The sequence below is a fragment of the Schistocerca nitens genome, chromosome 7, assembly GCF_023898315.1.
Source record: "Schistocerca nitens isolate TAMUIC-IGC-003100 chromosome 7, iqSchNite1.1, whole genome shotgun sequence".
Lineage (NCBI taxonomy): Eukaryota > Metazoa > Arthropoda > Insecta > Orthoptera > Acrididae > Schistocerca > Schistocerca nitens.
In genome coordinates this window covers 155,650,020-155,674,879 of record NC_064620.1, presented here as the reverse complement: position 1 = coordinate 155,674,879, position 24,860 = coordinate 155,650,020, and the positions used below count along the sequence as shown (strand labels likewise).

General features: G+C 40.0%; 1 protein-coding gene across 2 annotated transcripts in view; it reads right to left on the bottom strand.

Moving 5' to 3' along the window:
- LOC126194825 (sister chromatid cohesion protein PDS5 homolog B-B) overlaps positions 1-24,860 on the bottom strand; it is a 204,540-nt gene that overhangs the window by 47,763 nt on the left and 131,917 nt on the right. For both annotated transcript variants that reach the window (XM_049933153.1, XM_049933154.1), the window contains exon 17: positions 16,657-16,780. In XM_049933153.1, coding sequence (XP_049789110.1) covers positions 16,657-16,780 — 124 coding nt within the window. The remainder of the gene's footprint in view (positions 1-16,656; positions 16,781-24,860) is intronic.

Here is a 24,860-nt window from a genome sequence, read left to right as displayed (position 1 = left end):
AGCTCTACTGAATTCATTTCCACTAACACTCACAAATTTAAACAAGTCTGTTGCAAAACCTGCCTCTAACTGTGTCTCCTAGGAACATATATTCCAGTTATAGTGATGGTAAACACATACAAAAGGAAGAATGCACATCATAAGCCAATAAATAATATTTATCATCTTATGGAGTAACTAAAAGGTTACAATAACCAGCATCCCATTACCAAATACATTCTTTGAGGCTCTTTAGCAAGTTTAGAAAGCCTTGTCTGGAAAGAACAGAAGCTCCCACGTGTCATCATCCTCAATAGTTCTGACAAAGAAAAACACTCTTCTTTAGTTTATGGTTTGGAAACAAAAAGGAAGCTACTACTCTGTAATTTTTCCTCATTTTTTCTCAAAACGTTAAAGACTTATAGTTACACGGAAAAGCATAAGTTTATTGTATTCTGGCCTCTATAACTGAAGCAAGCTCTGTAGGTGACAGGGAATACTAGAAAATGGGAATCAAAGTGTCTGTGCTGCACAGCCCATGACTGGGCTACTGGTCTGACTGTAGGTACAGTACTACCTTTCTTCATCATAGCATGGGGGGGGGGGGGAGGGGGGGGCGGGGCAGAGGTGGCGAGTCCATTGCCCCGACAACCTTTCACCTGCAGGAAAGATGTATAGTACACATTTGATAGCATTTCAAAAAAAAAAAAAAAAAAAAAAAAATACATGACACTGTGCTGCCTGTAACAATACTTATTTGCAACCAGTTTTGGTTTTAAACAATCTTCACAGCAGATATCTAAAAAAACAAAAATAGACCACATGTGACAATGGAAATAAAACATGAAATCCACAGATGAGAACCAAATACTTAGGAAAAATATTACAGGTGTATCATATGTCATACATGTATTGAGATGAAGTTAACGAGAAATACGTGGAATGCCTCTAAGATCAGAAGACATCATCAGATAAATCAATTTTGACAAATGTGACCAAACACAAAATTAACACGAGGACTGAGTGGAAAAGTGACAGCAAGTTATTTATAATCTGAAAACAAAACAAGTCAAAGACCACAAGAGTCAGAGAGAAATAACATGCCAAACCTAAGGATGTTGTCATTAAATCATTATTTTATTACTGAATCACACTAACTATGTACAGTTCTAATTGTAATTAATATTTCACAATGATAAGAATGAAGTGAAATATAAAATTACAGGTATACAAGATTTAACGAAAATGAAAACACAAAATAGTCTTCAGCCTTTGAGTAAATTAATCGCTCGTGGAATAAGAATTAACACGATTAAGTAAATTTAAGTGGATCACAAAAATAGTACGAAAATTGCATACTTGGAAAAATAAAAAATGAATATAGATTATTGGTTTTTGGTTGCATTCATACAATTTTAGATGCACTTTATCTACAGGGTTATTACAAATGATTGAAGCGATTTCACAGCTCTACAATAACTTTATTATTAGAGATATTTTCACAATGCTTTGCACACACATACAAAAACTCGAGCGATCCATCGGTTTTCCAATCTCCTGTTTAAGAAATGCCGAACATCATGTTGGAAGTGCGGTGGAGCACCATCCTGTTGAAAGATGAAATCGGCGCTGTCGGTCTCCAGTTGTGGCATGAGCCAATTTTCCAGCATGTCCAGATACACGTGTCCTGCAACGTTTTTTTCGCAGAAGAAAAAGGGGCCGTAAACTTTAAACTGTGAGATTGCACAAAACACGTTAACTTTTGGTGAATTGCGAATTTGCTGCACGAATGCGTGAGGATTCTCTACCGCCCAGATTCGCACATTGTGTCTGTTCACTTCACCATTAAGAAAAAATGTTGCTTCATCACTGAAAACAAATTTCGCACTGAAGGCATCCTCTTCCATGAGCTGTTGCAACCCCGCCGAAAATTCAAAGCGTTTGACTTTGTCATCGGGTGTCAGGGCTTGTAGCAATTGTAAACGGTAAGGCTTCTGCTTTAGCCTTTTCCGTAAGATTTTCCAAACCGTTGGCTGTGGTACTACGTTTAGCTCCCTGCTTGCTTTATTCGTCGACTTCCGCAGGCTACGCGTAAAACTTGCCCGCACGCGTTCAACCGTTTCTTCGCTCACTGCAGGCCGACCCGTTGATTTCCCCTTACAGAGGCATCCGGAAGCTTTAAACTGCGCATACTAGTGATGGGCTAAACTGCGATTTTCCGATATCAGTGATTTCAGTGAATGCTACTTTTCAGTATCTGTTATTCTTAACTGCGATTTGTCGCAGTTAAGAGTCGCAGTTAAGGAACATAGGTCGTGTATCCCTCCGCCACTGCTACTTCTGCGACTTCCGCTACTTCTGCGACTTCCGCGACTTCCGCTACTTCCGCGACTTCCGCTACTTCTGCGACTTCCGCTACTTCTGCGACTTCCGCTACTTCTGCGACTTCCGCGACTTCGGCGACTTCGGCGACTTCCGCGACTTCGGCGACTTCCGCGACTTCGGCGATTTCTGCGATTTCTGTGACTTCTGCGATTTCTGTGACTTCTGCGATTTCTGTGACTTCTGCGACTTACCACCATATGAAAAAGTTACATCTGTCAACACAGACAATTGCATCGCAACAAACCTGTCATTGGCAAGTATGTTTTACATTTTTTCTTCCGTTGGCTCTAATTTTGTATTAAAGAAACAACTGTGAAAATATTAATAGTGTAATTAATATATAAGTAGCCATACAGTACCGTAATAGTTCGTGTTTAGAAAATGAATTCTAACATATTGTTATGTTCACAGGTACCTGAACTACATTTCAGTCACTCAGTAAAGTGATAACTCAAAATATCATTGTCAGCAGATCTGAAGAAATTTGCCACTGCGTCTTTAGACCGTTTTCGTCAGACGAGAGGTTAGTTTATAAGCGTTTCGATACACTTAATTACTTCAGTGAGATCGTTCTTGCAAATGTGACATTCATTATAGCAAATATTAGCAATCTACTCTGTCAATTATATTGCTAGTAATTAGTGACAGCAAAAATTGTTTAATAATCCTTGTGTTTTTGCAGACGCAGTTCTGACTCTGATTACTGGTTGCTGTACGTATCTATCCACATCAAGGCTGTTGAGAGAGATTCGTGAAGATTCAAGATAGCTCTTAGAGGATTTGCTGTTTAAAAGTGAAATAATTGTGAAATAAGTGTGTGAATGATTAAACTGTGTTTTATTGAAGTTGTTGTGCGATTTTAAAGGCATAATAAATGTTAAATACAGTGAGTGAATAATAAAAATCTCACTTTCCACATGTTAAGCCGTCCAATACCCGTAATTTTCCGCCACTTACTTATTGGTAAACACTTGTTGGAGAGTGACATGCAGCCCCCCCCCCCCCCTCCCCCCTTCTCCACAATCTTGGTGTGACACTGACCTGTAACATATCCCGAAGTCTACAATATGCATTTTGAGGCTTTTGATGTGAAAGTGGGAAGTACAGATCTTCCAGTTAAATCGGGAATAGCTTAAGTGCATTACTTGAAAGTAACACAGGAAAAGCTTACTTATGTAGGTGGTAGTAGTGTCGGCAAAAAGTTCTTGTGTGTGAAGTTGCCATGTAGAACACCAGGTGTAAAACTTTTCTCCCGAGTCTTGAACTGTGTCGGAACAAAAGTGAGGCATTCATACGACTGTTTTCATTTCACTACACTTATACAGATGTCTGAGTTCTGCTGTGTTAACATTGCAAAGTCCTGTAGGCATGTGGAGTATTAACCAAAACTGTCATATTGGAAGCAGAATCAAACACATTTGTTACGTTACTTGATATTTTCAGGAGAAAAAGGCAATGTTGCTTCTTATTAATATAATACATTCAGAGTCACAGCAGTATTTGACCAACCATAACTGATGTTGAATGTGCATGTCGTCATATAATATGAAAGGCTTATTTCAATAGTGGTACAAGTCCATTACCTCCACTTTTCTGTCTATAATGCTTCTGAAATTAATGATCCAAGCAAACATAAATAAAGGTTCATCTCTAGCAAGAAGCCATATGCTTGAATATTTCTGGTATCTCAACTGCAGATTTTTCAGCGCTCATTTAACTTTACGACTCTGTATCTCAAAATGAACAAAAATGGACTTGTACCACTATTGAAATAAGCCCTTCATACGCACACATAGCACATCGATCTCGTGAGGCACAAGGCTCTCATTACGAAGTACGTACGTCGGTCAACAGATGGCACTAGGAAAAGTATGTTAACTGCGCTTTTTAGTTGCTACTTGCGACTCTTAATTGCGACTTGTCACGGAAATCGCAGTTGGACTCCATAGCGTACCGCAGAGATGGACGTAGTACGAACTTTGGCCAACAGATGCCACTGTTAACCGCGCTTCTTTGGATGCTACTTGCGACTCTCAGTTGTGACTTGTCACTGAAATCGCAGAAAGCAGTGCTAAATTCGACCAATAGATGGCTCACGTCTTTGAATGTGAAATACTACTTGCGACTGCTAACTGTGACTGAAATCGCAGTTAGATTCTGTAAAGTTGCTACTGTGATATCTGTGACTTCTCAGTCACTGTGATTTCTAACAGATACGAGATTTCCTGCCCACCACTACACCACAGATAACCTGGAAGCTGGTAACGGAATAACTGTGTGTCTAGACGTTCCTGACTCGGTGACTCCAGTTAAAGGTCGTAGTTCCAGGTGATATTTCCAGAGAGGATAGTAACTGGAGCGAACAAATATTTTCGTACTGCTACGGAAATAGCCGCTGGCCATCGCGAATGACAAATAACATGTCAAAAAGTATAACATAATACAGTGGAATATAATAATTATTATCCTCATCATTTGTCAGGCGATTGTCAAAATATGTGAATATATCACAGTAACTGCTAATATTTACAGAGTTGGTACACTGACAGAATAAAACACAGTTACGTACTTTTAATAAATTTATCGTACACAGAATACCCGATCTTGACTGTTGCAACCAAGTGCTGTCAAAACTGAAATATAGCAGAATTTTTACCTAAGCTGGTCTATCAGTCTCTGTTACGATATTCATCTACAGAGTAGAAGGAGGGGGTCTATGGAAGCGTCTGATTCCACCCGTCTGCTTCGATGGAAAGGTGTTGTGGTGTGTGAATGTCATTATGGCACGGTGTTTATGAGTTGGTTTGTGTGTGTGTGTGTGTGTGTGTGTGTGTGTGTGTGGCGGGGGGGGGGGGGGGGGGGGGGGGCTGTCGATCTAGGTTGCAGTGCCGGAATTTGCTGGTGGTAATTAATTTTTTTTTTTCTAGCTGTGATGTTTTGTGTATTTATGAAGTATTGAATGTGATTTAATTTATGATTAATTTATGATTGATTTGTGGACTTTTGGGATTGTGGTTTTATTTTTCGCAGTTGTAGGTGTTGGTTTTTTGGCATCAGTAGCTGTGGTGGACCTATATAGGTCACCGGAAATGACCGATTCCCATTTTCATAGTTGTGTGTTGATGTTTTAGTATCGTCATCTGAGGTTGACCTATGTAGGTCAAGGGAAATGTCTGATACCAATTTTCGTACTTTTAGTTGTGGGTATTGGTGTTTTGGTATGGTCACCTATAGTTGACCTATATTGTTCAAGTGAAGTGGCCGATTCCTGCAGATTTTTGTTGGTGTAGCAGAATGCTGTATTTTTATTCTTTTTGTTCTTCATTTTGTGTTTTAGGATCATGGTGTGTTTTTTTTACTAGCTTGTCCTCACCCTAAAACCCCCAACTTCCCGCAGTTGTCCCATTGGTTTGATTGTATTTTTGGTGGGAAATGTTATTGTATTATTTGTATGTATCTTCGTGTTTGTTGCCATGTGTATGTAGTGACGTCATACACACACTTAAAATAGCCATTTCCAGCATATTGATGACGGGTGGAATCAGACACTTCTGTATCAAATAGTCTTTCAAACACACTGTAAACCGTGCCTTATCTGAAACCAAGTTTTTAATGGTTGCTGACTTGCTGGCAGTTTATTGAAAATGCATGTTCCTGAATATTGGACCCCTTTTGGACCAAGGTAAGTAATTTTAGGTCTTTATGTAGATTGCTGTTCCCATTTCTAGTACTGATATTATGTATTAAGCTATTGGTTGGAAATACTTTTAACAAATTTCATTAAGGAATAAATATACTAGGAAGCAGTGGTTAGAATACAAAGTTCCTTGAACAGGTTCCTACATGATGTTCTTGAATTGATACCACCAGCGATTTTTATTACACGCTTTTACATGCGAAAAACTTTTGCTACGTTTGATAAGTTACCACAGAATATGCTCTCTTATGAAATAATAGAATGAAAAAATGTGGTATGCCCTTCCCAACTGAATTTATTATCGAGTTGTAGTCCCAGAAATGTAACACTGTCAACCTTTTCGATCTGCATGTCTTCATATGTTATAAACATGCTGTCGCTGGAGAAATCGAGCAGTTTGCAAATCTGACATAAAACTTGGATTAGCGTACTCACACTTTCCCCAATAAGACTAGCTTTTACAGCACAGGAGTAAACGAATCTGTCACATTACGTATATTTTTTGTTGCATTACAAGGCTGTACACTTTACTCTATTATGTGAGCAGCACAAGAAATTAAGCTTCGAATTTAACCTACAGTACTCAGTTTACATATTACTTCATACTTAAAAACGCACGTTGTTAACATTTTACTTAAACAGTGCTTTGGCGAAGTTCCGCGTACTTTCTGTCGCAGCTGCGAAGATAATATTTCTAATAGCGACCGATAACCTACAAACATATAATATGAAACACTAATAATCGTTCTAACATCAACTAAAATGTACCCGGAGTTAATAAGCTAAGGTTATGACACGATTCATACGACATTCCTGCTATTTCACACTACTCGCAGTTATACTGATAACTAAACTGATGGATTCCAACTATGTCGTTATTTAACTGTCGGAGTATTCGGTATTCGCTAGCGAAAAATAACTTGGCAGTTATTAATAACGGTTAACGATAACGGTTATCAAAGAATAACTGGAACTGTGATAACGGTTACTCCAGAATAACCGTTTGGCCCACCTCTATGACTGACTGATGAGAGTGTATTTCAAGCAAGACATACGCTTTCTCGGCTCCTGTCGCCATTTTGTGTCACTGCGCTCTCGAGCACTCTGGCGGCAGAAACCTGAAGTGCGGCTTGAGCCGAACAAAACTTTATAGGTTCGTTTGAGCAGTTACCAGAAAGCTCCAGACAACAGGCTGTACTGCGCATGCGCAGCTACGATGACATAGGCAGCCCGTGCTTGGTGCTTGCTCTGCTCATACGCTTTTCGTCGTATTTCTGGTGGGGCATCATGTGACCATGTGTGACCGTGCCGTACGTGCGGCATGTTGTTGAAAGGGCATACTGAGTTGCACTTAGAGCAATTGTTTTATCATATCCCACACAGATAAAGGATGCAAATAAGGAAGCAGTTTTTGGCAAAATATCATTTCAAAATTAGACTCCGCAGCTCGAAGTACCATAAAATTTTGCTAAGGGGTGACTTTGACAGATCTCTCTCTCTCTCTCTCTCTCTCTCTCTCTCTCTCTCTCTCTCTCTTTTTTTTTTTTTTTTTTTTTTTTTTTTTTAAATTCGTACTCTGCAATATTGTTCTGTAGCATTTCCAACAGGTTTACATCTACACAGCACTGCAAAAAGCTACAATGATGGAATACAAATTACTTGCAACAAAAAAAAAAGAGAGAGTTTCTTGTGTAGCTTACACCGGAATAAAGAACAATAAGTTTCATAGCTATTTGAAAATGTGAAAAAATTAACATGGTTGTCTGTGAGGCAAGAAAACTGTACAACATGACAGTTTATATTCTATTCTAGGAATAAATATGAAGCCATGTGGGGAGTTAGGACGATAAAACATGGTATGCTGCCAGTCTAAAATTTAGCATAGAACGGCATTCTATAAATTTAAGACGTAAACACAAATTAAGAAATAACTTCAGGTCCAGAGGAAGTACTAGACAAGTGCCTTGTGATCGAAAAACACTTGAACGGAAGGCAGATCTATAAAATTCGGCTACAGCTGTCACATTATATTTGAAACAAAATATTTAGTTCAAAACTACTGACCAAATTTGCCTACTTAGCTTCAAGTCAATGTTTACGTATGTTCGTACGTATATAGCATTAAGAGATTTTACAGTGTCATAAAAGGAACAGGACATAAAAGAGACTACTCCAGCAGTATCAGAATTTCATAAACCATACTAAAATGCTTCATTCCGCTCTAATTGCACACTTGTATGTCCAGATGCACTCTGAAGTACCTGATATTCAGCTTTTCATGTGGTTCTCGTGATACCAATTTTCTTGGAGGTCCAGTACTGTATTCTCATGTTTGGTTCTTTATTATGATATAATGTCATTCGTCCCAGAAAATGAAAATTTGCTCTTTAAATTAAACGAGGTTGAAAGTAGCCAATAGTGCGGAATGAAACAGTTCGTTTCAAACAAACTAAATGCCTCAGCGGAAAAAAAAATTAACTGAAGCAAATCTCTCTGTAAAACAGACAGAAATAGCTTCATTACGACATTAATGGTCGATTGCTAATAATGTGGAAATAATGTAAAATCAGAAAATTGAAACTACTAACTTATTTTGGTCTTTCATGGTTATCAGAAGGTATATTAATTCACTTGATGGCTCCCGGCCACAGAAATCTTTTGTTTTCATATGACGTGGGAGCTGTAAACGAAGGCACGAAACATATACACGGCCACCGGTCACGTGGGGAAGGACCCCACCACTATAACTCAGATTGCTCTGCGCATGCGCGAATCTGGCAGCTTGGGCGCGCCAGGAAAATTTTTCCGGGTAGCTTCTGGCTACTTGCTACTACTGCTCATACACCAAACAGCCACACTCCAAGTAGCCAGAAGCGGGAGGAAGGCACTGCTCATACGCGAATTCAGCTCTGCGCATGCGCATGAGCCCGCTGGCAACTGCTCATACGAACCTTATGAGTTTTTCTACGTATCTGTAGTGTGTCGTGACCATATGTCAATGAATGGAGCTACAGTGAATTTATGAAATCGCTTCAATCATTTGTAATAGCCCTGTATATGCTCTGTAATGTGATTACATAAATTTAAGTAGATAACAAAAATATTATGAAAATTGCACACTTTTTGCATCACTTGGAGAAATACAAAACACATGTAGAGACTTGGCTTTTTTTGTTGTGTTCATGCAGTTTTAGATGCACTTCATCTACATACTCTATATTTATTTTATATTTTTCCAAGTGATGCAAAAGGTATGGAATTTTCGTACTATTTTTGTGTCCCAATTACATTTATAAAATCACATTAATTGATATTCCACAAATGGATGTTTACTGAAAGGCTGAAAACTATTTTGCATTTTCATGTTCATCAAATCTTGTATATCTGTAATTTTATATTTTATTTCATCCTTATCATTGTGAAATATGAATTTCAATTACAACTGTACATAGTTGGAGAGTATGATTCAATAATCACATAATTAATGACAACATCCTTAGATTTTCCAAGTTGTTGTTCTTTGTCTCTTGACCTCTTTGACTTGTTTTGCTTTCAGTTTATACACAACTTGCTGTCACTTTTCCACTCAGTCAAAATGTTAATTATGTGTTTGTTGGCATTGATCTGTGTAATGTCTTTTGAGGTAGTGGCAGTACATGCATTTCTGGTTAACCTTATCTCAAGACATGTATAACATACAACACAACTGTAACATTTTTCGCAAGTATTTGGTCGTCATCTGTGGATTTCATGTTTTATTTTGATTGTAACATTTGGTCTATTTTTTGTGTGTCATATAGCTGCCATGAAAATGGTTTCAGACTGAAACCAGTTGTAAATAACAACATGCAGCACAGTGTCACACGTTTTTTTGAAGTTTGTTCATGCTGTTGGTTTTTGCCAAAACAAAATGTTCATTTGATAGCAGACTGAGTGGACCTTGGGTTGTCCTGAGGGACTGGAACCAGGAAAAATACCCACCTCTCTCCAGGATTGAACCTGTGACCTTCAGTGCCAGTGCCTAGTGCTCTACCTGCTAGACTACCATGACCACTCTAGAAAACGTAAGGAAGCAATTCACCTACCCAAGACAAATAACTCAAACAATGGAAAATCCAGGATGGAATGTCACAATACCAGAGAAGGAAAGTTGCTACTCACCATATAGCGGAGATGCTGAGTCACGATAGGCACAACAAAAAGAAACTACACAATATACTCGTCCATCCTTACACAACCCCTTCTCCCAAACCCTTACCTCATGGCTCATACCCCTGTAATAGACACAGATTCAAGACCTGTCCCATACATCCTCCTACCACCACCTAATCTAGTCCCGCCACTAACATCACCTATCCCATCAAAGGCAGTGCTACCTGTGAAACCAGTCGTGATTTACAAGCTAAGCTGCAACCACTGTGCTGCATTCTACGTAAGCATGACAACCATCAAGCTGTCTGTCCGCATGAATGGCCAACAACAAACTGTGGCCAAATAACAAGTGGACCACCCTGTTGCTGAACACGCAGCCAAACATGATACCCCCTCATCTTAATGACTGCTTCACAGCCTGTGATATATGGATCCTTCCACCAGCTTTTCTGAATTGTGCAGGTGGGAACTTTCACTGCAATACATCCTACATTTCCGTAACCCTCCTGGCCTCAACCTTCGTTAGTCACTGTCCTCACCCATCCAGCCCCCTCCCTGTTCCCATTCCAGCACTACACAGCCGTCATTTCACTGCCACACCCAGTCTTTTAATTTTTATTTCTCTCCATTCTGCTTCTTACCCCCTCCCCCCTATCTCTCGTGCCCTCTGTCTAAACTACAACACTTCACTGTCTGCCACTTCCCACCATACTATCCCTCCCCCTCCCAGCCCCCAGCCTACTCTTTAACCCCACCCAGTCGCCACTCCCATGACGCACTGGTGCTCCTGCTTGCAGTGTAGTTTCAGCTCTCTGAGACTGCAGACGTGTGTGCAAGATGTGTGTGTGTGTGTGTGTGTGTGTGTGTGTGTGTACTGCTGACAAAGGCCTTAATGTCCGAAAGCCATAATTGTGTGAATCTTTTTGTTGTGCCTATCGCAACTCAATATCTCCGCTATATGGTGAGTAGCAACTTTCCTTCACAAGATAAATAGCTTTTCTTTCTTGGCATAATCCCGCAAAATGTAATGCAATGTGCAATTTTGATAGGTCACACACACACACACACACACACACACACACAGGTGATTACTTCATTTCTGCATGGTATCAATACTTTACGAAACAAATTGGTAACAAGTGTAGATTGTTTAATTAAGTGCATCACATTCTGAAGATGTCAAAAGGAAAACATACTTACTGACCTATGGCATCCTACATTCAATTAGGCATATATTAAAAGTTCTATTGAATACTAATTTTAAGGGGACCTACTCAGCCCTCTTGTCTACTCTGCAAGAGTTTGACACACCCATTTCATATTGTTCCCACTTCAATGTCCACGCACACTTTTCATTGTGCAAGCCCACGCCACTTGCTGGTCAATTACTCATGTTTCTTACTTGAGCTTGGGCATTCTGGTGTGTACTTCCCACAATAGTACCTACCTCTATTTTTGGTAAGTTTCTTGCTTATAATCAATCTTTAATGTCCCTTCTGTATTTGCAGCATGACCTGTTTTCTTATTGTTGTTCCTGCACTACACTTTAGTATTATTCCTTTCTGTTTTCATGCAATCTGCATGTTATGTGGGTTGCCAACTTAAGTTTCAGGTCACAGATTACGCCTGCTTTTTATAGCATCATGTTTGACCCTAGGTTTTAATGGGATCCCATACACAGCAGTCCATTTTCTTTGACATACTGCTATTATGGTGGTCAAAAGTCTTTAGCAAGTGGATTGTTGCCTCAGTGGGTGTTCACTTCTACACATTAATGTTCAGTGAGTGCCTCTTACATTTTCTTCGAATACTTTGTGACATTAAATAAAATTTCTCTTCATTGTTTTTCATCCTTCTCCACAAGTTTAATGGGCGCATTCTCCACAATATTTTATCACTTTTAGGACAAACGCAGTTTTAGCAGATAATCTACTCCATGGGACTGACACTGAACACTGGTTCTTCCCATAATATATTATGTATATCATGACTTGACTCCTGTGAGTACATCTTTCATACACATCCCCATTACAGTTTCATCCTATCCTGGGACTATATACTTTTTAAAGTAATTGTTTTTCCACTTATATACAGAGTTGCGCCTGAAGATGCAATTGTAAGAGCTGAGAAACCAGTATGCCTAAAAATAAAAGGATATTAGAGCTGCAGTGGTTTTATTGCTCAGCTTGAAAATACACTCCTGGAAATGGAAAAAAGAACACATTGACACCGATGTGTCAGACCCACCATACTTGCTCCGGACACTGTGAGAGGGCTGTACAAGCAATGATCACACGCACGCCACAGCGGACACACCAGGACCCGCGGTGTTGGCTGTCGAATGGTGCTAGCTGCGCAGCATTTGTGCACCGCCGCCGTCAGTGTCAGCCAGTTTGCCGTGGCATACGGAGCTCCATCGCAGTCTTTAACACTGGTAGCATGCCGCGACAGCGTGGACGTGAACAGTATGTGCAGTTGACGGACTTCGAGCGAGGGCGTATAGTGGGCATGCGGGAGGCCGGGTGGACGTACCGCCGAATTGCTCAACACGTGGTGCGTGAGGTCTCCACAGTACATCGATGTTTTCGCCAGTGGTCGGCGGAAGGTGCACGTGCCCGTCGACCTGGGACCGGACCGCAGCGACGCACGGATGCACGCCAAGACCGTAGGATCCTACGCAGTGCCGTAGGGGACCGCACCGTCACTTCCCAGCAAATTAGGGACACTGTTGCTCCTGGGGTATCGGCGAGGACCATTCGCAACCGTCTCCATGAAGCTGGGCTACGGTCCCGCACACCGTTAGGCCGTCTTCCGCTCACGCCCCAACATCATGCAGCCCGCCTCCAGTGGTGTCGCGACAGGTGTGAATGGAGGGACGAATGGATACGTGTCGTCTTCAGCGATGAGAGTCGCTTCTGCCTTGGTGCCAATGATGGTCGTATGCGTGTTTGGCACCGTGCAGGTGAGCGCCACAATCAGGACTGCATACGACCGAGGCACACAGGGCCAACACCCGGCATCATGGTGTGGGGAGCGATCTCCTCCACTGGCCGTACACCACTGGTGATCGTCGAGGGGACACTGAATAGTGCACGGTACATCCAAACCGTCATCGAACCCATCGTTCTACCATTCCTAGACCGGCAAGGGAACCTGCTGTTCCAACAGGACAATGCACGTCCGCATGTATCCCGTGCCACCCAACGTGCTCTAGAAGGTGTAAGTCAACTACCCTGGCCAGCAAGATCCCCGGATCTGTCCCCCATTGAGCATGTTTGGGACTGGATGAAGCGTCGTCTCACGCGGTCTGCACGTCCAGCCAGAACGCTGGTCCAACTGAGGCGCCAGGTGGAAATGGCATGGCAAGCCGTTCCACAGGACTACATCCAGCATCTCTATGATCGTCTCCATGGGAGAATAGCAGCCTGCATTGCTGCGAAAGGTGGATATACACTGTACTAGTGCCGACATTGTGCATGCTCTGTTGCCTGTGTCTATGTGCCTGTGGTTCTGTCAGTGTGATCATGTGATGTATCTGACCCCAGGAATGTGTCAATAAAGTTTCCCCTTCCTGGGACAATGAATTCACGGTGTTCTTATTTCAATTTCCAGGAGTGTATGTAAGTGCTTTTGGTTGGTGATAATCATAAATTGTGCACTCATTCAAAGTCAGAGGGTTGTAAAGATACACCTACACTACTACTCTGCAACTTATGCTTCAGTGTTTGGCAAAGATTGCACAGAACCACTTTCAGAGTACTTATCTACTGCTCCACTCTCTATGAGAACATGCGAAGAAAGAACAGCTAAATCTTTCTGTGCGAGCTCAGATTTCATCAAGACAAATTCTCCGAAAGTTGGTGATATAAATTTTGTGAAAAGATCTCGCCATAAACATGCACACACAGCCCCAAGGTGTTTTTTTTTCTCCAAGGAGCTGCCCTTCTCTGAGCTTTTCCAAGATATTTCATCAATCGTATCCAATATGGATCCCCTACTGCATAGAAACGCTTGAGAAGAGGGTGAAGGAATGTAGTGTACACAGTCTCTTCAGTAAATTTGTTGCATCTTCATAGTCCTTCACCAATAAAACACATTCTGCGGATCACCATTTTGTATGTGATGGTTTAAATGTAAGTGGTTCCTTATTGTAATCTGAGGTATTTGAATCAATCATGGTTAATGATGGAAAGTGAACACAAAAAAATCATGAGTCGAATGTGGTTAGCTGATCACATTACTTGTTCCCAATTTCCTGTGCCTCATAAATGAAGTTAGTTGGTATTTTTGTTTCACTGGCAAAAATTTAAGCTGTGTTTCTAAGGACTAAAACTGATCAAAATGATTGGAAATTTAGTCCTGTGTCCGTCCTGCCACTCATCAACGTCATTTGTAAGATCCTGTATTTGTGTACAATTGATGTATAATAATAATAATAATAATAATAATAATAATAATAAATAGAACAAATCTGTGTGGCTCAATGACCTGGCGCAAGACTTTCAACTGGGCAAGACTTCCAGCAAATCACGTCCCAAACTTACCACAGTGATCCCAGTGGGGAAAGGGGACCTACATGTCAACAAAAGAATTTGAACTACATGAAGTTACAAGTGGATCTTCACGTCACTCTGAGATGAAGGCTAGGTTAATGACAGACAAACCCACAACCTTTCGGTGCACTTGACCACTAGACCAACAGCCACAATACTTCTAATAACGACTAAGGGGAAGACAGATTCAGCAGCTTAAGATTTATATTGAATATCAAAAAGTCTATGATGAGCGACTTCACTTAAACATAATGACAACACACAGAATCAAGTCCAAACAGTGCACAAAACTGAACAATATGCTTATACATTCTGCAAAATGTGCACGGAGAAGGGAGAATACCAACTGATACAGATGTCTCGCGTGACTTCCAGAGATCTATGAACTTCGCTATGTATGAGGTGTGTGTGAAAAGTAACAATATTGACTTTTTATTTCCCAATGTTTTTATTTTCTTCAAACAGCAATAACGTCCCCTTCAAAGCAGTTCCCTTCGGCAGCTATATACCGTTGAAGGCGTTGTTCCCTGTCTTGGTGGTAGCACTGAAAGGTTTCAACTAGTAGGCTCTTTAACATGTTGGTAAAATTATTTTGAATGTTCTCCAGAGTTCCAAAAAGACAGGCTAAGACATTTTTCAACTTTGAGGAAAGTAATAACCACAAGGACTCAGATCAGGTGAAAGGGGGCTGTGGAACAACAGGAATGCCTTTTGAGGGAAAAAATTCTATGGCAGAAGTGGCCATGTAACATGGGGTGCCGCCATGATGCAGCATCCACTTGTGTGCAATGTCCAGTCTCAATTGATTCAAGCTATTCTTGAGCCTTCCAAGGACATATTTGTAAACACTTGGGTGAGTGACAGTTTGTCCTGGAGGAAAAAATGTTTTATGCACGGTACCCATAGTGTCAAAAATGCACATCAACACAGCATTGTTTTGATCTTTGATTTGCTCATTCGAGCTTTTCTCGGTCGAGGAGATATTTCAGTGCGCTCTCCTCACTTTGCTGCTCTGACTCAGGATCATACTCAAAATGCCAGGATTCTTCACCCGTAATCACATTATTGAATCATTCGTGGTCATTGGCTGTCTTCTCAAGATCAACACATACATTTCTTCGATTGTCCTTCTGCTCAGTTATGAGGTTTTTCAGCACCATTCTGGCACCAACCTTTTGCACTTCCAAACCTTCAGTCAATGTTTGATGTACAGTAAAAGTGTTTTAAGTTTAATGGATCACCCATAATCCTTATTGTTAAGACACACATTTTATATTTCCATGTGTTTTTGAAGTTAAAGGTATCCTTGAGTAAGGTTCATCTTCAACACATTCTTGGCCTTCCAAAATGTTTCTGCCAGTGAAAAACTTGTTTAAATTTTTCAAAGATCACACTCGCAGATTCTCCTAGTTTGGTGTTAAACTCAATTGCGTAAAACTGCTCTAAATTCCACTGTTCCATTTTCACACAAACACAAAGCTTTACTGATAGTGCTCTCACAAATAACTTAATGCCTGTACAGAGTTGAAACTTGGACTCAACATCTGGAAAGCATGAACACACACAGCACTGCCAAATCACTCACAGTGTTGTCAGTCGCATTACTTTTCTCACACACCTTGTATATTGATTAAAAAGACTAATGAGTGAAAGATTTTTTATAAATGGCTGCAAAAGCAAATTGTAAGTTTTCAAAACAGAACAATAATTAGCTAAAAATTGGGAGAAATAATGGAAGAATCAGGAGAAATAATAGAAAAACCGGGAGGCAGGAGAAAAAGTGGAAAACTGACTCTCCCACCTACACCGGGAGAGCTGGTAGGTATGCTTTACAAAATGCATGCATGAACAGCTCACTTTTGTAATGGTTATGGTAGAGCAATTTCTTACCGTCATGAGGCGTGACAGGTTGTAAAACTGTTCTGCACTGTACTGATCTCCAACACCCTTCTGCTCACATATTTTCAGCATAGCACAGCCCGCTCCTAATCGCAGCCAAGCCATTTCTGCTTTACTGTGAGAGATCAACAACAGTAATACAATTTTAACACAAAAGCAATAAAGACAAATAATAATGACAAACCAAAGATGCAGTGTTACATTATGAAGAACTACACAAACAATACCTCAAACTACATGTGATGGAAAGGCACTATTCAGTAAGCTACATGGTTCAATGCGATGTGTGTTCTTTTTATCCCTCTCAGTAACACTCAAATAAGTATTGCATGATACTTGGACCCAAAATCATTTGTTACTTGCGTGTCAAAATTTCCAATATTTTTTTTTCTTTTTGACTTTCTTTTGGTACTTAATTTGGATACCACTTTGATGATGCAGAATAGAATACAATGTTTTTGAGTAAAAGTGCATGTACAGTAGTTCTGAAGCACCCTGCATATCACCACCACCACCAACAACAACAACAACAACAACAACCACCCACTAAAATTATCAAGTGAGGAGCAGGAAATACGTATGCACAGGGAGATGCTCAGAGTTGGATGAAAGCAGTGCTCATAGTGACTCCTACTACGAGTAGATGAGAGGCATTCCACATGTTCACAGTGGGCAATGACCGTGTTACCAGATGCCCTGTGGTTCAAAGATGACTTATAAATCTCTGTGAAGAGCTATGTCCCGTCATGAATCAGAGGTTCTTGTTTCTCCTGTTTTATTTTAATGGCAGCCAGTCTGTATTCCAGGCAGTGCTTAACTGAAAACCTACATCTCTGTTGATTGTCTGCTGTACAGATATATATGGCCTCCTTAAGGACACAAACGCAGAATAATGACACTGAGGATTAAACTTCTGTCTTATTGTAAAACATGCAATGCCCTGTGTTCAGGCAATGCTCCACTACCACTGATTTATTGGTCCATGATGGTCTTCAACATAATGTTGATTTTAATGCGAGCCCCATCTAAAAAGTTTAATATCACATCAGCAGAAAGGAAGGCTCTGCTTAACTTCAGAGCAGACAAATACCTCATTATTTTATCTGCCGACAAGTGGAAAACCACCGTCCTTCTGTCACCAACTCTGTACAATGGCAAGATACAGGCACTGCTTGACAATTCTGCATATGCAAAATTCAGAGAAAAACTTTAGACCTTCTCAAGAGTTCTATTCTGACTATCATCATCAAACATCTGCAACAACAGGCTGCAGCTAACTGAAGACTGTATGACCTACCGAAGATCCATAAGAATGGGTCTTCTCTTCGTCCAGGCAACGCTGGAGCCCCTACCTATTCCCTGGCTAAACGTCTTACTTCATTGTAGGGACCCCTTGTAAGCAAATGTGATTATCACATCTGAAATTCAGAGACTCCACAGGATGACTGAAGACGCTTTAACTACAACCATCACATCTTTTGGTTAGCTTTGATCACATCTTTATTCGTGAAAATACCTCTACAGGACTCATTAGCGTTTATCAGCAGTAAGCCTGAGAAAAACATTGTGGCACTGTTTAAACATGTTCATTTATTTCTTATTCAATAACTAGTATTTCAAACAACTGGATGGTGTTGCCATGGGAAGTTCTTTGTCTCCCATGGTGGCCAAGTATTTTATGGAAGACAATGAGGAAAAGGCACTGCAGTTAGCAAGTCCCCAATATTTCTACTTCTGGCAGCATGTAGATGATACATTTGTGGTGTGGCTTCATGGAGTACAGACATTACCTATGTTTTTTCACATTTGAACTCACTCCATCCGAGTATTCAGTTCACCATGGAAATGGAAAAAAAAGTCATCTCATCATTCCTGAGTGTCATGGTTAGAAGAAAAATCGATGGTACACTGGGACATAGGGTCTACAACAAACTGAAGCAAACAGAGTTATATTTGCAGGCCACAAGCTGTCATCACTCCGCACAACACAGTAGCATTTCAAACTCTCTGGTATGTAGAGCTCATCTCATTTCAGATACCGACATGTGGCAAAACAAGCACTAAATCATTTGAAAGATATAAAGGCAAGTGAGTGTGCTGGGACTTACCCCAGTTCGCATCTACTAGCACAATGCCATCATAAAGCACCTATGCGTAGCTTACAAAGTATTGCACAATAATCTAAGAATGTAAAGTAGCTTTTCCAAACTTTGTCAATATATGCTTCAGTATATTAATGTTTAAATTGTTAAATCACAGAGTAATGAGTTGAATGTGTTTCCCTAAATAATCGTTTTTTTAAAAAAAAAAGAACAAGTGGCATTAAATAATACAGCTAGAAAGCCTAAAATTGTTCAGAATGTGCAAATGTATCTAAAATCAACTGTTTCAAGTCTCAACTTGATTGGAGCAATAATTTGGTCAAAACTGGTGTTATTACGAAAAATTGAAGGCACTAAATATTAAACTTAGAAAGATGAAAATTGGTATGAAGCATCAGTTTGACATAAAAACCTTAACTATGTGACCCCATTTAGGTACCTCTAATAGTTTTCGAGTAATTTACTGGAAACTAAATTTGGAACAAAAACACCCTCCTCTGTAATAGATTAAGTATCATTTATATTAATGATAGAAAGTTCTGATTACAGCACCTGATGAAACCCATTAAATAATAAAGCTACAAAAAATTTCAATACTTTGATGTAAATAACAATCAATACAAGATCTCTTTAAGTTGCAGTTCAGAGGTCATGTTGTACTGTTAGTTCTGTTCTAAAAATTCTAGCCTGCAAAGTTTAAATGCAGTCGAGCTGAAACTTTCTCTGTAATTAAAGCCAAATTTACTCCATTCATATAAAAATTACGAAGGTTGTAAATTGATTCATGACAGAATTATTACATAAAATGTGCCCGAGAAAGTATTCATTTAGATGCTGCTACCTGGGCGTATAACAGATGACAACAGATGTTCCCTTCGGCCATCCACTGTGCTCATATACAAATATGGCCAGAGAGGCAGTAGAGATAAGCACTTTGCGCCCAACTATCAATCAGTCCGCATCAGTCAAACCCCGGCTTACGCGCCACCTCAGATGACATCACAGCCGGGCTGCAACTAAACTCATGTTTTCAGTACAAACAGAAAGTAAACTCATGAGGACTGTACTCCATCCTGAAATGCTTAGATTTCGTGGAAGTAATTGTTTGTGTGCCGCCTGTAATATTAACAAAACCGCTTGGCAAGTGGTGAGATGATTTTTCACTTTTGTGGCAAGCAATTAACTTTGATTATTAGAAGTCAGGGCGAAAGATCAATTAATTGAAACTTACAGTAGAGTTCGCCTCTGCTACTAGTGCTGTTTATGAGAGGAACATTATTGTTATTGTCAGGCACATTATTATGTTTTCCGTCTGAACTTTTTCTGAATATAATTGGATCGGTTGGAACTCAAAACTTTTATTTATAATCGTAGTTCCTGATACTGCTGAGTAAATAGAAATATTTCTTTCTGTGAGAAGAAAAAGAATGTGGATTCGCAGGCTGGAAATTATGGACAGTATGTTCTCCATCACTTTCAGTCTGACCGCAAAAATAGTTTTCAGGATCTCATAACAGACGGCGACAGAATATAATATAATTTCCTAATTTTGTTATCCAACCCACTGTCCCACAGACTGTTACCCAACCCGCTGCCCCACAGACTGTTTGTCTGGTTAGCTACAACACCTAAGAATGGTCTTCAAGTAGAATGGTTATTCTGCAAGATAGATATGCAATGTATTTTGATCAAAGCAAGTTTGATGCAGAGATGTAAATATATATCCAAAGGCACTCACTACAACAGCATTCTTGCTGTATTTTGTCTTCAAGAACAGAAAGAATCTGAAGAGACACAGAATCAAGCATGTTTTCCATCTTCCAGCAAAATTGTGGAATTTGTTGTGTTCAGTCAAAGACAAACTTGTCCTCAGAAAAGGTGGTATATATAACATCCCATGCCAATAAGAGAAACCTTATATTGGGCAGACTTGTCGAACCATGCAAGAACATGATGATCATCGTACACCAATGGGTCAACCTGATAAATCAGTGGTAGTGGAGCACTGCCTGAACACGGGGCATTGCACATTCTACAAGAAAACTGAAGTTCAATCCTCAGTGTCACCGTTCTGACACTGTGTTCTTAAGGAGACCGTACATATCTGTACAGCAGACAATCAACAGGGATGTAGGTTCTCAGTTAAGCACTGCCTGGAATACAGACTGGCTGCCATTAAAATAAAACAGAAGAAAAAAGAACCTCTGATTCATGACAGGACACAGCTCTTTGCAGAGATTTATAATTCATCTTTTAACCACAGGGTATCTGGTAACACAGTCATTGCCCACTGTGCACATGGAATGCCTCTCATTGGCTCCTGGTAGGAGTCACTATGAGCACTGCTTTCATCAAACTCTGAGTGTCTCCTTGTGCATACATATTTCTTGTTCCTCCCTTGATAAATTTAGATGTCACTGCAAATTTGGCATCAGTTGCACCTCGAAGCTGTGACAGCAGCAACTACCACCACCTGAAGATATCAAATAATTGCACTGATGAAATATTGTGGGATTTGCACAATATTATCAGGTGGCAAAGGCAAACACAAGAAGTGTATTTGCAACAATCCACTGGGAAAGCCTAAAAAGTCACATGTGTTTGTTTCCCTGTCTCTCCTAGTAACTAGAAAAAAAAATGCATTTTCTTCACTGCTCATTGAGCAATTCTCAGTTTTTTAATGGTTTTTATAAGTTAGGTCTATGTCTTGGTACTGATATTAAACTTTTTGATTTAGACACACTATAATTTTCCTTTTGAACAGAATTTGGTTTGCCAACAGCACTCTAGGTCATTTTTACTATCCTGTTTATTTCTTTTGATATCTAACCAGTCACAGTCTTAAACGTGCCTAAATACAAAAGTCCACCAACTAGTTCTATAATTCTGTTGATAATCAGTGCTATTTTCTTTTTGTTGTGTTGATGATACATTATTTTAGTTGCATTATAATTGATTTCAAGGTCTATTTTCAAACTCTATTAAATTTTGCACTGTTGAATTTCACCTACAAACGGCGTTAAAAAGGTTTTGCACAGTTGTTTCTAATTTTTTTATTTTTTGAAGGAGGATAATGAAATTTTTTGTGAACACACTTGGAACATATAGCTACAAGTTGGTATATAAAAGTATTTTCTTTTATTTACAGGTGAGCCATAATGGACTATGAAGTAGATGTCAGGTTACGACAATGGTCGGTGACGGAGTTCCTCTTCAATAGTAGAAACAGTGTTTTGACAGTGTAATTACTCAGGATGAAACATGGTTGTTTCTGTCCGAACCTGACAGCAAAATCCAATCCATGGAGTGGTGTCATCCGCGTTCCCCTCAGAAGAATAAACCAAGACTTTGATGAACAGGAGGCCAAAAGGTGATGGCCTCCTTCTGGGATCAGTGTGGTGTCACTTTCATTGACTTTTTGGAACCTGGCTCCACAATTAACCGGGACTGTTACTGTTTGCCATTGGACAAGCTGCACCGTGCCATCAAGACACACAGACCACAGCTTCAGCAATTCATCAGACAACACCATGACAATGCCAATCCCCATACAGCCCTTATGACACAGGAGAAAATCAGGAAAATGTGTTGGACAATTGTTCCTCTCCTTCCTACATTCCGGACTTGGCTCTGTATGATTTTTACCTCTTTGGTCGTCTCAAGGCCCACCTGCATGGTAAAACATTTGATAGTGAGAAAGACCTTATTTCCTGGGTCAAGCGATAGTGTAAAAGTCAATCCCCAGAATTTTACCAAAGTGCATTTACATCATGGAACAAACTTTGTGCCAGATGAATCACAGCTGATGGAGGCTACATTGAGTAGGCTCAATGTATATCTAAATGTTCCTAGTATGGCCACAAAAAATTTCATTCTCCTTGTGCAAAAAATAAAAAACAAATTATAGACGACTGTGCAAAACCTTTTGAATGCCCTTTGACTACAACAGAGGCAAACAATACAATGTAACCAGCAAAACCAAGGTGGTTCAGGTAAGATCCATTACCAAATAAACTTCTTTTATTTTCCTTGTTTAAGTATCTGATTCCTTCCTCTGGTCTCCTGAAAAGAGTTTTGGCAATATGGAATCTTTGCACCTGTCTATACTTTCAGTGGCAACAGCATTGCCGCAGAGGATACACCGGTTCCCGTGAGATCACCGAAGTTAAGCACTGTCGGGCATGGCCGGCACTTGGATGGGTGACCATCCAGCCGCTATGCGCTGTTGCCATTTTTCGGGGTGCACTCAGCCTCGTGATACCAATTGAGGAGCTACTCGACTGAACAGTAGCGGCTCCGGTCAAAGAAAATTATCATAACGATCAGGAGAGCGGTGTGCTGACCACATGCCCCTCCTATACGCATCCTCAACTGAGGATGACACAGCGGTTGGATGGTCCTGATGGGCCAGTTGTGGCCTGAAGACGAGTGCTTCATACTTTCAGTAAAACCACATAAACAAAACTAGTCCACAGGTAAAGATGACACATTAATTACATTATTGTAAAAAACATTCCAACATAGCAAGAACACTACTCCATTGAAATCCAGCCATCTCTGATGCCTTGTCCTTGAATTATATTCAGGACCAAAAGAATAAATATATTAAACTAGAAGTAGAGATAAGCAGCTGCCGTATATTTCTACTCTGGTTCTGATAGTCTTTTTCCCTGTAGCAGAATGCAAATCGACGTTTCTAATCTTGATGTTATGTACAGCTGGAACTAAATTTTGGCACTTCCATTTACTTATGTAAGGGCCATCCAGAAAGTAACTGCATGTCCACACACAGCCAATCATACCCGAGATCTCCTACAGGGTTTTCGATAGGCGGTTTTTGATCATCCATCATACAGCCTGGATTTGGCACCAAATGACTACATCTTCCCAGTAAAAGACATGTGACTACACTTTGATACTGACGCCAAACTACATGCTGGCATAAACCAGTAGTTGCAATTGCAGACATCGGGTTTCTACTGTGGTGGTATTGAAAAACTTGTCCTTAAATTTGAATGGTGATTATGTAGATGATTATGTAGAATAGCTAAAGAGGGCACGTTTCAAATGTATACAAATAACACTTGGTTTTTCCGTAAGTGTTAATTCTTTTATTTCACAACACCTGTTACTTTCTGGATAGCCCTCATAATATAGCCAAACACACACAGAATAGTTAATTTCACGTCAGAGTTGTGACAAAATAACTTAGGGTTCGCATTATGTCATTTGTAAACCATTAACAGTTTGTTGTTTTAGTTTGACTGGGTATTCATTTTATTTCAGTGTTTATGCTGTTTCCTTTGGTGCTACAGGATGCTAAAAAAGAGACACAAGCTTATCAAAGATTGTTTCTTCTTTGTTGCCAGTATGAAACTTGTTCAACTGAGGAAAAAACTGGTTACGGATTACAACAAAGAGCATTCATTACCACACAGTACTTCAGTTGTGCCTGTTATTCGGGACTCAGAATACCCGCACAGAAAAATAAACTAAGATGCACCGAACTAGTCCACTACCAAGCAACTGTAAGACAAGTTCAAAAAGACAAAAAAATGTTACAGAGGCAGCCAAAAGTGGTCAATCTAAAGTGTTGACAGCAGAAAATTGACAGAGTGAAACCTGCATATTCCTTTTAAATCCCAGTGTCTAGCCTCACTGTTAATAGTTATAACATGGCATTGCAAAAGTGAAGCACAATCAATACAGAATTCGTGCTGTTTATGAGCTGTTATTTTAAGGCAATGGAAAATGTTTAGCTTTCTTTCAGTGTTTCAGGTTACTCGTAATGACTACTGCTTTTGGTCCGACAAGGTATGGTTCCACTTTGATGGAAATGTGACTGCACAAAATTAACACATCTGAGCCACACAAAGCCCACATCAGCTGCACTAGATCCCTCGGTTCAAACAAGGAGTAAGTGTGTGGTGTGCAACGTAACACATGCACATATTCTTCAGATTTTTTCACGGCACAGTGTATAGTGAGTGCTACATATAAATAGGGCAACTATTTTTAAACACTATACCAGCCACTGACGTGGTTTCCGAAAGACAACACTATGGCTCCTACAGCCTGTAACATCATGACTTT